Source organism: Montipora capricornis, chromosome 9, assembly GCF_036669925.1.
Source record: "Montipora capricornis isolate CH-2021 chromosome 9, ASM3666992v2, whole genome shotgun sequence".
NCBI classification, from domain to species: Eukaryota; Metazoa; Cnidaria; class Anthozoa; order Scleractinia; family Acroporidae; genus Montipora; species Montipora capricornis.
In genome coordinates this window covers 13711-27500 of record NC_090891.1, presented here as the reverse complement: position 1 = coordinate 27500, position 13790 = coordinate 13711, and the positions used below count along the sequence as shown (strand labels likewise).

At 40.9% G+C, this 13790-nt stretch overlaps 1 protein-coding gene and 1 long non-coding RNA gene across 2 annotated transcripts in view; both read right to left on the bottom strand.

Annotated features, from left to right (window-relative positions):
- Positions 1-5060, bottom strand: part of LOC138016639 (cytosolic Fe-S cluster assembly factor NUBP2-like) — an 11125-nt gene extending 6065 nt beyond the window's left edge. Inside the window, exons 1-3 of the mRNA XM_068863834.1 lie at positions 4999-5060; positions 3963-3991; positions 1-42 (exon numbers count right to left, since the gene is read on the bottom strand). The exon at positions 1-42 is cut by the window's left edge and continues 164 nt beyond it. Of these exons, the coding sequence (XP_068719935.1) occupies positions 1-42; positions 3963-3991; positions 4999-5036 (109 nt within the window). The 5' untranslated portion in view covers positions 5037-5060. The remainder of the gene's footprint in view (positions 43-3962; positions 3992-4998) is intronic.
- Positions 5061-6176: 1116 nt separating this feature from the next.
- On the bottom strand, positions 6177-8878 carry LOC138015654 (uncharacterized). The gene is made up of 2 exons (XR_011125597.1): positions 8639-8878; positions 6177-7428 (listed from the first exon to the last, which is right to left on the bottom strand). It is a non-coding gene; the product is annotated as an uncharacterized lncRNA (long non-coding RNA).
- Positions 8879-13790: the final 4912 nt, after the last annotated feature.

Here is a 13790-nt window from a genome sequence, read left to right as displayed (position 1 = left end):
TAACAACAGTGAGGTGTTCGTCTGAAGTACCTGGAGGTGTGTCTACAGGTGGAAAACGATATCAAAAAGCGTGTAATGACGACATCTCGTCTTTAATCAGGCGCGATTCACACGGTAGCGGACGAATTTTCTACCGGTTAAAACACTTGACCGGCCATTTTGTGATGAACCGGGTTAAAATTTAACCTTTGTAAGTCGTTTTACCATCTGTTCATGCGAAGAGCGCTACTTTACGAAATCCAAAATGGCGTCAAGAAAGAAAAAGCCAAACGATAGTAGCTGAGTTACCACGCATCCATGCAACCACGCCTTTCCCGTGCAAAAATTTCGACGGTCAAGGTGTTCACAGCGCGCCAGTTAAAAGGGAGTTTAAGAAACCACGACGGCTACGGCGACGAAAACGTCACTTCAAAATATAAGTTTGAGCTATTCTAAGTACTTCATGATTATTCCATCTTGTTTATATTATTCAGTATGAGCGAAGTGTCCTATAACTGGATTGGTACGGACGGATTTGAAGTAAAGAGTGAGACTGAAAGAATCACTGTAGTTTGTCCACGTTGTCGTCAAAACCTTAAATTTGGTCATTTCACGTAGTAGTTTTGACGAGTACGGCAGAGAATTGTTAAAAAATGCGTGCCGCACGTGCAGCACGATCATTTTAACCAATAACATTACTTCTTTTTGGCGTTGTCATTGCCGTAGCCGTCGTCGTTTCTTAAACTCCCTAAAATTTCGACCGTACCGGCTAAAAATTTGTCCCCGATTTGGGCGATCAAATTTTTGAACAGCCAGGCGTCTAAATTTTCGAACGTTTACCGTGGTTCCGTGTGAAGGGAACCCCTAAACGCACGAATTTTCAAGCGGTAGAAAATCCGTCCGGTACCGTGTGAATCGGGCCTCAGTCTCTTTTTTGAAAACGGCTTACAAATCCGGGCCTTAAATGGCGGCTAACAAAACGCAGTTTTCCACGCGACTGAAAAGTGAAAGTTGAAGTGATCATTGCAGTCCATAGGGACTAGGGAGTTTAAGATACCAAGACGGTTACGGCGACGAAAACGTCCCTTCAAAATATAAGTTTGAGCTATTTTCTAAGCCGCGGCTACACCAGCGATTTTTTGCTCGCCCTGGTGATGCGATTTTTTCAAACTTTGTCGCGTCGCCAGCGCGAGATGAAAATCGCACGTGTAGCCACCCTTGAACTGGCGACGCGACAGGTGAAAAAATCGCAAGAAAAGAGTCGCCAGTCATTTCACGTTGTAGTTTTGACGAGTACGGGAGAGAAATGTTCAAAAACGCGTGCCACACGTGCAGCACGAGCATTTTGGTGCTTTCAACAGCATTTTGGTGCTTTGAACAGCCAGGCGTCTAAATTTTTGAACGTTTACCGTGGTTCCGTGTGACAAGTTTATGATAGCATTTTTAGTGAAAATCAAGGCAAACTAGCCGGCGGTGTGAGGCAAAGCAGGCGGCGGTATACCGCCGGTAACCGGCTTCTATTGAAACCCCTGGTATTGTACATGTGTTCAATTCAACCTCGAGACTAGCATTACGATAATCGTATAGTATCAAGCGGCTTTGAATATACGATTATCATTAATTCATGAAAATGTCAGTTTCAAAGGAATTCTGGGAATTGCACATTTTTTTCTTTTAAAACACTACCCAGATATCCGGACTCGGGACTCGAACCCGTCACTTGTCACCGCTCCTAACCACTAAACCACCGAGTCGCCGGTTGCTTAGACAAATTTCTTAGAGCGAGTTTCAATCGAGTGTCATAAAACCAAAACCAAAGTAATTACTTTGGCCAATCCAAAAGGGCGGAGACAGTTCAGTAAACCAATCAAAACTCAAAGTAATTACAGGTGGTTGACACAAAGCGCGGGAAAATGTGCACTCGCAAGCCACGATTGGTTTTGGTTTCACTTCTGATTGGTTGAAAAAAGGGCGCGAGAACTTTGAACCAGTCACTGAGTGAAGTAATGCAAAACAAAAACAATTCGCCAATTACTTTCGATACTCAACTGAAAACCGCTCTAAACACAATCATCCAGTTTATTTGCCATAAGATCGGGCTGCAAACGTGCGATAACACTCGCTAACAAATTACTTTAGACAACTGACGAGAAAGGTCCGGCTACATTAAAATAAAGCTAAGTAAACCATTTTGAAATCAGCGTAAGGCTCAATCATTGATGAATTATAGTGATCCTATTCTAGGCGCCAGGCAACAAATAACAAATGTTAAAGAAAGTTTGTAACTTGTTCATCGTGTGAATATTCAATAGTGAGTACAAGCTGTTCCTATTAGCCCAAGCCTCGTGTTCAAACCCTCTTCAGGGACTACTTTTACTTTTTTTCTTTTCATCTGCTACCACAAGTGCTGGCAATTATACCAGTATATATGGCATGCAATTATGATTATCGATTATTAAACGCTAGGTGATACTATATGGTTATCGTAATTTCACTCTCGAGAACATGTTGATGTGTTGGGGTTTTCCCGTCATCCCAATACCCCAATCTTCGCTCGACTTTTTCACGCCCTCGCCACAATTTTCCTTCGTCCAGACCCACAGAGAGCCTAGAACAGGTTAACTGCAGCCAATCATGTTTGCAGCGACAGTTGGTGGACACATAAAAACAGAAATCGACAAACTGGATAAAAATCGGCCAATCACAACGCTGGATCTGACCGAGTAACCCACTCCGCTTACAGCGATTAACGGCAGTGAAAAACGAAACCGTTTCATGACCGGAATATTTTTTGGAATATTAATTTCGGAGTCAATTTAGTGAAAGGGGCATGGGATAGTGAGATAAATAAGGTGGCACTCACGAATTGCTGTAAATAGGAGCCCATTTGGAAGAACGCAGAACTTCGATACGATTAGTGGAAAGAAAAAAACAAAGAGGGCGGGTTTGGATAAGGGAAGACGTAAGACTTAAGAAACAACCGCTACAAACTCGATTTCAGAACAGCTGAAAACAAAATACTGCTCGAGAAGTCAAAGATGAAGCTGTAAAGCGATGAAGCCACTGCAGACCGGTAGCTGAGTTGGTTGAGTATCGGGCTGCCATATGGCAGGTCGTGAGTTCGACTCCGGCCTCACCAACGCTCAGGGTTTTAAGATAACTGAGGAGATTAAGTGCTGCCTTTGTAATGACAACTGCAAATTATTGGCCTCTCCTGTCTTCTCGGATAAGGACAATAAACCGTTGGTCCCGTCTCACGACCCTTCAATGTGGGATGCCAAGAGCAAAGAGCAGGGCATGTAGTTCCCGGTGTTGTGGTCTGTCTTCTGCGGTTTATCATGGTTGGGAGGGTAACTCCGAGGGTAAATAAAGGGACTTTAAGATCTACGACGCGGTGGTCAACAAGAACGCCACGAAACAACAAGATAATTGGTCAAAAGAGGAAAAATAATCGTGCTGCACGGGCACGCGTTTTAGCACATAAACGTGCGGTTCTCTGCACAACAACGACGTGAAATCACCAAATTTGAGGTTTTGACGACAACGTGAGCGTTCAAATGTGAATCTCTCGTTCTCTATTTTTGCTCTGAAACCGCTCGTACCAATTTATTTTTAGGACACTTCGGCCACATTGTAAGATGCGAACGAGATGGCCAAACAGCGAGAAACTTACGATAGTGCAACGTTATATTTTGAGGTGACGTTTTCGTCGACGTCGGCGTCGTAGATCTTAAAGTCCCTAATGATATAACTTGAACGCCGTAAGAAGTTGCAACGTTTCACTTGAGCCTGTACTACTTGTACGATTAACTAACTGTTTTTGTTTTTTTCACTAATATGCAAGGCGATTTTGAGACAACCGCGAGGTGGTTTCCATAATAAAAAGGACTAGCATGCAAAGTTTTATGGACTCACATGAGACTCTGAATTAACACAGAGCGGTTAGTATAACAGTACTGTTGCAGGTAGACATCTATTAGTACCTGTTTTCCTTGGACCACGCCATATAATCCTATATAAACAATGAGATAATTCTGTTTAACAAGTGACAATATCATATGCTGTTGCTTTGCAAAAGACGCACAGTTATTCTAGTATCAGAGAGATTTAGCTTGGAGTTTAAGGCAAACGTAAGGCTGACATTTGTGCATGCAGTTTGACGTTTGCCGTCCCACGTACACTCGATGCTAAATCTCTCAACTGGAAAGTTTGAGCGAGCTAGAAGAAACACTAATAGTGCGTCTATTTAAGCGCTTCGAGCATTTTGTTTTCTCTTAATCGGGAAGTACAAGAATTATGCGACTGGAGGAACGACAATCAAGACGAAGTTAAAAATAATAAACTTCAGTGAAGTGTCAAGTCTTCTAGCGCTGGGACACCAATTGGAGACACTACGTAGAAATCAAATGAAACATTGATTTTTGAGGGGAGGGGAAAACCGGATTACCCGGAAAAAGACCCTTCGGAGCAGAGTAGAGAACCGAGTACTTAACAAACTCGACCCACATATGACGCCGAGTCAGTGGGAATCCAACCAGGGCCACATTGGTGGGAGGCGAGTAATCTCAATACTGCGCCAGCCTTGCTCCTCTAAAATGAAGTTCCTCAAGACACATACTTTAGAGTGCCTTGACCACTAACTCGACTTCTTGTATGATCTAACCCGACTCCGTGATCTAACTCGGTGATCTAACCCGAAGGTCCTGGGTTCAATTCCCACCCTGGTCAGCGTTTTTCTCTCTCCTTTTGTGGGGTAATTTCCATTAGTAGGGCTAACGCTCACATGGTTCATATGGGTAGACAACTAGCACTTCACATCACCCTCCTAAGTGCTACACGGTCAACGTTTGCAAAAACGTAACCCTTCCTTGCTCTTGTAGGTAGACAACTGGCTGCATTCTTGGCGACATAGTATCACCGCGTTTAATGTGTGGGTTCTGTGGTCACCTCTTACATTGCAAGGCGCAAGCCTTAACTCTTAAAAATCAAATTTGAGATTTACATGTAGGTTCAACTCACGCGCTATCTCCTTTCTCTAACAGGGAACCCACCGACATAACTTTGACATCAAAATGAGGAGATCTAAATGAAAGAAAATACCAAAAGTTGTCTTGTATAAAAAATGAAAGTCGAGCACATAATTATTGATCCGACATATGTTCAGATATTTAACAAATTGATGTCAGTTTTTCATGCGTCTGTCCTGTTATTGATCATGAATTTCGTCATAACATTGTCAAAGTAGCTCTAGATCCACGAGGCGATAGCCGAGTGGATCCGCAGACTACTTTGACAATGTTATGACGAAATTCATTGTCAATAACAGAAGAGACGCATGAAAAACTGACATCAATTTGTTTTTTACAATAACGAAAAAGGCAGGGGGGTCAAAATTAAGTCAAAACACGAGAAGAACGCGACACAAAAATGCGACAAACTTTAATCTGACGCGAGCAATATCACGTCAGTTTCGCATAAATTATAAATTCATGTGTCTGTCGACACAGCTGAAAAACGACTGCGCAAGTCACTGATCCGCGGCACGAAACGCAGGCTCAAGGGCGCGCTCATTCAAAAAGACTATATGTTCGCCGGAAAATGACAGCCGTTGATTAAATCAAAAAAATAAGATCGCTGTTTGAAAGATAAGGATTTTGTCACAATTTTTGACGAGTTTTGATGTTTTTCCAAAAATTGAAGGGGTGTACAAATTGTGGAAAAATTGTTTTCGCGTGGTAAATGCACCTTTCGTGTGACTATACGGTGAATGGAGGTAACGAGCGCTGCAATGCTTACTTTTTTGACAGTGTTGGCTTTTGTCGCAAGTTTCTCGAACGGTTTTTGCAAGTTCTTGGTTTTCTGGGAGGACCAGAAATTCCCTTAAACCCTGTTTTGGCGATGTTCGGCCGGTGGAATTGGTGAGAGCTTCGAACTTATCGGTGGAGACTAGTTCGTCGAGTGGTTGCGATACAGGACAATGCCTCTTTGTCTGTGTCGGTAAAGAGACATTGAAAAACCTTATGACGTTCCAGATACTCTCTATAATACTCTGAACAATAAAGGAAGACAACTGGTGAATTATAGACCGGGTGGTGAATGGTGACACGCTTACAAAAGCTATTTTGGCAAGCATGCTGAAAGCCATATTAAAATGGAGTATGCAAAGATGCAAGAACTCAGGCAAATTGAGCTCCACATTTTTCCAAATTTTAATACGAATTTATAATTATCATGAAAGCAAAATACATCTTCCGCTCTTTACACAGCATTTTTTGTTAAATTTATAGAAGAGCGATGAAAGCCAGCCCCAACAGAAACTGAGATAAATCGGTGAAAAGATTATACACTGTATGATACACAGAGAGCAGGCAAAAAAGTGCTTCATCCTGGAAAGCCCACTTACTGACATTAAACAGCTCAGAGAAAATTAATTTGCCCCTTGATTTGCTTGCCTTTTAAAATAAAAATTCATCAGATCCTAACCTGATCAAGAGACGTCATTAATGTTATTTTTCTTTCAGAAAGTAAATCCTTTTTTCCATATTTAACAATTGACAAGAAACTACAAAAATTTTACAAGGATCAGTTCAGACAACACAGTGCATATTGCAAAACTGATCTAAACTTGAGACATTTCACACATGCATGCTACATTGTACTTGATGGGTTTGAACAAAATCTTTAGAGCATAGACCACTAGGAAACATCCCTGAAAGGGGCATTCCACAAAATTAATATTTTGAGCGGTATAGCAAGAAGTTCACTCTAGCATTATCTGCCGACTGGCGTAGGTGGTATTATCCTAAAAAGATGATTGTATATTAAGTAGATGGAATCCAGTCATCAGTATAATACACATATGCAAGGGCTATTCCATGTGGGTCCCAATGCTCAAGAAGATGTTTGTTTTTAATTTTAATTTTTTCTCTGACAACTTGTCATTGAATGTGTTTGAAGGTGTTCTGGGTTTCGACGTCACTACATGTATCTGAAGCATTACTGGGTTGGCAACTCATCAGATCAAAAGCATTTGCAAAGTTTGCGTGCAGGTGCAAACAACATGCATTTGTGATGTTTTTGCTTGAATATGTCGTCCCCATTTTTTTTTATAAGTACAACATTTAAAAAAGTGGCATCTTAAAGCTCTGTGATGGTCCAAAAAGTTCATAACTGAAAAAAGGTTAAGGACTGGTATTCAGTTCTAAGAAGAAACTGAAAAGTTTGACAATGTGAAGAGTACTAAAGAAACTGCTTAAAACTCAACAGCATTGTCTGGATTTCTCAGTGACTTTGGATGTCTTTTGTTCCACACTACCAACATGAACAAAGTGAACTCAATAAGATTATTGTGGTTTATTGCTGAGAAAAAAAGGCTGAATTTCTTCTCGCTCCTTTTAGAGCTAATATTTCACAAAACTGCTGCAAATAATACCAGGTGGATCCATCTCCCTAAGGACAAAAAACGAAAATGAATGTTATTGTCCATGAGATGCATATTACAATGCTATAATCTACAATATCATAATGATATTATTATTTTCCTAGACACAGGAGACTGCACATATCAGTTTTTATGGGGGCTGTGAAAATTAGTACAAAAAGTCATTCTTATTACACAACCAAGACAAAGAAAACATGATGAGCTAACCATATAAACATACTATAAACCACACATAAACCAATGACCCTTAACTGTTTGCCTTAACACATGTTCTTAAATTTTTTGAGTCTAACCATAATTTTGCCTTGGACGTTGGGTTGAACATAGATTTGCAAATAATGGCCAGTCAAGGGGGAAAGAAAAATACCATCTTCCAAGTTTTGACATAGATGTTGACACCAAGTGTGTTGCATTATTACAATAATGATAGATCATTATTTGGCGATTGTGGAAGCTAGACTACAATTAAGTCACTCGGGTGCCACTTTGAAGCAGTATTTCCCTGTCAATAATCCTAGGATTAACAGGAAGCAGGGCCTGGACTTTGTACTTTTATTTAACAAATTGTTCTTTTCCTAATATATCGATGTTCCATTAATTAACAGGCCAACAGTCTCCCGAACATGGGTGTATCAGTTGATTGCACAGGGTATTTTGGTGGGCAAGTATTTATGATTCTGTAATCAAGCCTCACTATGGCAATAAATTAAACAATGTTATTGATCACACTACTGTGCAACTAGAACTTCTTCTGAGTGTAATCTCAGAGGCCAGTCTTGCAACCAATTTACCTTTTCATTGAAGAAATGCCCTGAGACAGGGACAAAGAACTTCAATATTTTCTGTGTAGTTCTGGCCAGTACTTGTGTTCATTCCAACTTCACAAGTTGGCAAGGTGTTTTCTTTTAGACAGCTGCCTTTATGGGGGCAGTCAGGAGGTTAAGTGGCTATTGCAGAGTGGCAGCACTCTAAATGAACTGCTGCCTTGGTTCAAGGAGAAGGTTGACAACTTTCAAATAATGCTCTTAGAACATGTTACGTTTAATTAACGCATTGTAAATACATGTATGATTGATTGTAAAGGTGATTTCAGAAAACCCTGCCCAAATTATCTTGTTGACGAAAACTGTAGAGACTCCATGGGCAATACCCTAGTGTGAAAAATGAACAAAAAGTTGTCAACACATCATGATTCAAAAACAAATATGGAACACTCACCGTAGCCTCGGTTAGTTTCTGCAGCCCATATTCCCAAACAAATTTAACTGGGTTTGGATCTCAAGGCCCAAAAATTCCACACAAATATATTACACAGATCTGATGTGTCTCCTTAAATTAAATCACCACGATCTCACTTCCAAAATTCACACCGTCAAGAGTTATAAAGTGACACAGGCAGAACACGAGATCAAACGATCGAAATGGTCACTTCGCGTCTCATGCACGATTTGTGCTCCCTATCTGGCGCATGCGCAGTCGTTTTTCAGCTCTGTCGTGTCTGTCCGCTTATTGACAATAAAAATTAGCCAATGAGCGCGCGAGAACTTTTGCAGTCATTGTAAAAACTTGTATTGACATACTCCCGACTGTGTGGCTTCGACTAGCTCAGATGGTAGAACATTGCACCGGCATTGCAGAGGTCCTGGGTTCGAATTCCGTTGACACCACGTGAATTTCTCACCGACTGGTGTCCATAAGAGACAATTGCTTAACTTGTCCAGCTAAGGTCCGATGATCACTTTTTGTTCACATACATTACAGTATGGGGCCCAGTTCTCGGCCACAAAAAACGTAAACTAGTATTTCTTACCTTGGAATAGCCGTAAGGACTTGAAATTTCAAAGACAACTACAATCCCGGTCAAAAAGATCGTGACACCAAAGCTTGTTTGAACCCCCCTCCCCCGTGACAATGTTGATGGCGTAAAAACTGTCGGGCTCCTGGAAAAAACGCCGTTCTCTTTGCAACATTGAATAGGGGGAAGGGGTAATCTGCTACGCAGCGTGAAGTGTCCCCTTTATTTTTGTCTGAGATTGTGTGTAGCTCGGTGTCACGCGAGCTGTAGTTAGTAATTGAATGAAAAGGTCATGGGAGCTATTTATGTGAAGTGTCTGTAGAAGTGGGGAGTATGCATATTATGGAAATGATTGAATTTTGCTAGATATATTTAACGAGTATGAAGAGGCTAGTAGTTCAAATAAATGAACAACTTGAGGGAAATAATTTCTCGTCAAGGAGGTCTCACTTTTAATTAGGTTAAGAGAATTTATTTACAGTTGTCAATTCTTGTAAACGTTGTTGTTAATTGTGTGCGAGGTGGAGACTTCCTAACTCGTTCTTAGATGAACACTAAAAGATCATTTCTGTTCAGACAGTTGAAAATGTAACGGTGTTGTGATACTTCTTGTGTCGAAATGGGTACATTTTGGGCACTGAGATATAATCTATGGAGGGCAGCGGTGTTCTTGGTGGAAGGCAATTGAGAAGTGTGTACCTCGTGACGTTTCGCGGAATTTATACTCGGGCCTTCTTTAAAAAGGGCAGATTTTAGTAAACAGTGAAGGCACTATGAAATGAAGTTTGCTTCCGAAACTTGCAACTATGGTAAACAAGTGCCAAGTAGACAAACGATTAACAACATATAGGAAGAAAGTAACGATTAACCATTTGATAGACGAACGATTAACCATTTCATAGCGCCAGTACTGAAGAGCAGGAGGTTTAGAGTGATCGGTTTACTTGTGATGCTATTTTACATGATAGGTAAAATCGTTTATTCAGTTGAAAACTGTACAACCCTGAAAACTCTTCATGTTGCAAACAGCCAAAGTGGTTAACCGTCATTATAAATAATCCGCAATTCATAGCTGATTAATCATGCTAAAGCACGGTTAACCAATTGCAAGACTCACCATTTCACTGAAACGGGATAAATACGCACAAAAGTGCAGTGAACTGAAACTTTGTGTTGACAATTTTCGTTCAATGGCATAAACGACAGTACAACACTTCGGCTTGTCGGGAATATACGAATGCAAATGGTTAATCGTAGGTGGTTAACCGTATTCGGATTTATGATAAGTCGCCTGTTTGGTCCCACTGTTACGGCGCGTACACTAAAGAACACAGGACAAAACATATGGATGTTTGAGTTGCTTATGATTATAACCGTTGTTGTAAACAGACTATGGCTTTGTAACAAATTAAAACATATATTGTAGCTTAGCGGGTGAATTTCCATTGACGTGACTAGTACAAATTACAGTACAGAGAACTCTGTTCAGTCACCATAGTTTATCCCAATGTACTCTGTTATATGCCCTGATTTTGCAGTGATACGGCTTCTCTCTCCAGAAACTTTGAAATAATCAAAAGATAGTTCTTGGTTCTACAGAAATCGTTTGTTAATATCGTATACGACGGCCACGACTCGTAATGATAGCATCTAATCGCTTGCCATCTTCATCGCGCAATTTGGCCAAGCATCTCAGAAGTAAACGCCCCTGTCTACCTGTCAGTTTTCTCGGACGTCCGCGTTGTAAAGTTGAAGTCTTGCTTTTACAGCGGTTCAGGATTCTTTCTCGCGCTGTCGCTGGATTATTCTCCAAACAACTCCACGTGAAACATTACAATGTAGTGCCGTTTTTCGAATTGACATTCCCTTAACTTGGCTCAAATAATACACACGAGCACGTGTGTTATTATCAATCCACCGCCGAGAAACCATTTTCATCCACTTTCAGCTAAGTCCTGTATCGTGCAGTTGCAATCTCTCCCTAAATACATCTGCAACTACACAGAAAACATGTTCCAGAACATATTCGGCAACAATTAGACACATCGTCCTCATCCAAAGCATAGGAGCACTCACCCAAATGACGCGAGGACAAACGTGGCACATCCATATCATTACACCCAAACCGCAACGAGATCACTTTAGAACTTTCTACAGTTCTGTAATCAACACAATCCCGGTCAAAAAGATCGTGACACCAAAGCTTGTTTGAACCCCCCTCCCCCGTGACAATGTTGATGGCGTAAAAACTGTCGGGCTCCTGGAAAAAACGCCGTTCTCTTTGCAACATTGAATAGGGGGAAGGGGTAATCTGCTACGCAGCGTGAAGTGTCCCCTTTATTTTTGTCTGAGATTGTGTGTAGCTCGGTGTCACGCGAGCTGTAGTTAGTAATTGAATGAAAAGGTCATGGGAGCTATTTATGTGAAGTGTCTGTAGAAGTGGGGAGTATGCATATTATGGAAATGATTGAATTTTGCTAGATATATTTAACGAGTATGAAGAGGCTAGTAGTTCAAATAAATGAACAACTTGAGGGAAATAATTTCTCGTCAAGGAGGTCTCACTTTTAATTAGGTTAAGAGAATTTATTTACAGTTGTCAATTCTTGTAAACGTTGTTGTTAATTGTGTGCGAGGTGGAGACTTCCTAACTCGTTCTTAGATGAACACTAAAAGATCATTTCTGTTCAGACAGTTGAAAATGTAACGGTGTTGTGATACTTCTTGTGTCGAAATGGGTACATTTTGGGCACTGAGATATAATCTATGGAGGGCAGCGGTGTTCTTGGTGGAAGGCAATTGAGAAGTGTGTACCTCGTGACGTTTCGCGGAATTTATACTCGGGCCTTCTTTAAAAAGGGCAGATTTTAGTAAACAGTGAAGGCACTATGAAATGAAGTTTGCTTCCGAAACTCGCAACTATGGTAAACAAGTGCCAAGTAGACGAACGATTATAAACATATAGGAAGATAGTAACGATTAACCATTTGATAGACGAACGATTAACCATTTCATAGCGCCAGTACTGAAGAGCAGGAGGTTTAGAGTGATCGGTTTACTTGTGATGCTATTTTACATGATAGGTAAAATCGTTTATTCAGTTGAAAACTGTACAACCCTGAAAACTCTTCATGTTGCAAACAGCCAAAGTGGTTAACCGTCATTATAAATAATCCGCAATTCATAGCTGATTAATCATGCTAAAGCACGGTTAACCAATTGCAAGACTCACCATTTCACTGAAACGGGATAAATACGCACAAAAGTGCAGTGAACTGAAACTTTGTGTTGACAATTTTCGTTCAATGGCATAAACGACAGTACAACACTTCGGCTTGTCGGGAATATACGAATGCAAATGGTTAATCGTAGGTGGTTAACCGTATTCGGATTTATGATAAGTCGCCTGTTTGGTCCCACTGTTACGGCGCGTACACTAAAGAACACAGGACAAAAAATATGGATGTTTGAGTTGCTTATGATTATAACCGTTGTTGTAAACAGACTATGGCTTTGTAACAAATTAAAAACATATATTGTAGCTTAGCGGGTGAATTTCCATTGACGTGACTAGTACAAATTACAGTACAGAGAACTCTGTTCAGTCACCATAGTTTATCCCAATGTACTCTGTTATATGCCCTGATTTTGCAGTGATACGGCTTCTCTCTCCAGAAACTTTGAAATAATCAAAAGATAGTTCTTGGTTCTACAGAAATCGTTTGTTAATATCGTATACGACGGCCACGACTCGTAATGATAGCATCTAATCGCTTGCCATCTTCATCGCGCAATTTGGCCAAGCATCTCAGAAGTAAACGCCCCTGTCTACCTGTCAGTTTTCTCGGACGTCCGCGTTGTAAAGTTGAAGTCTTGCTTTTACAGCGGTTCAGGATTCTTTCTCGCGCTGTCGCTGGATTATTCTCCAAACAACTCCACGTGAAACATTACAATGTAGTGCCGTTTTTCGAATTGACATTCCCTTAACTTGGCTCAAATAATACACACGAGCACGTGTGTTATTATCAATCCACCGCCGAGAAACCATTTTCATCCACTTTCAGCTAAGTCCTGTATCGTGCAGTTGCAATCTCTCCCTAAATACATCTGCAACTACACAGAAAACATGTTCCAGAACATATTCGGCAACAATTAGACACATCGTCCTCATCCAAAGCATAGGAGCACTCACCCAAATGACGCGAGGACAAACGTGGCACATCCATATCATTACACCCAAACCGCAACGAGATCACTTTAGAACTTTCTACAGTTCTGTAATCAACACAATCCCGGTCAAAAAGATCGTGACACCAAAGCTTGTTTGAACCCCCCTCCCCCGTGACAATGTTGATGGCGTAAAAACTGTCGGGCTCCTGGAAAAAACGCCGTTCTCTTTGCAACATTGAATAGGGGGAAGGGGTAATCTGCTACGCAGCGTGAAGTGTCCCCTTTATTTTTGTCTGAGATTGTGTGTAGCTCGGTGTCACGCGAGCTGTAGTTAGTAATTGAATGAAAAGGTCATGGGAGCTATTTATGTGAAGTGTCTGTAGAAGTGGGGAGTATGCATATTAT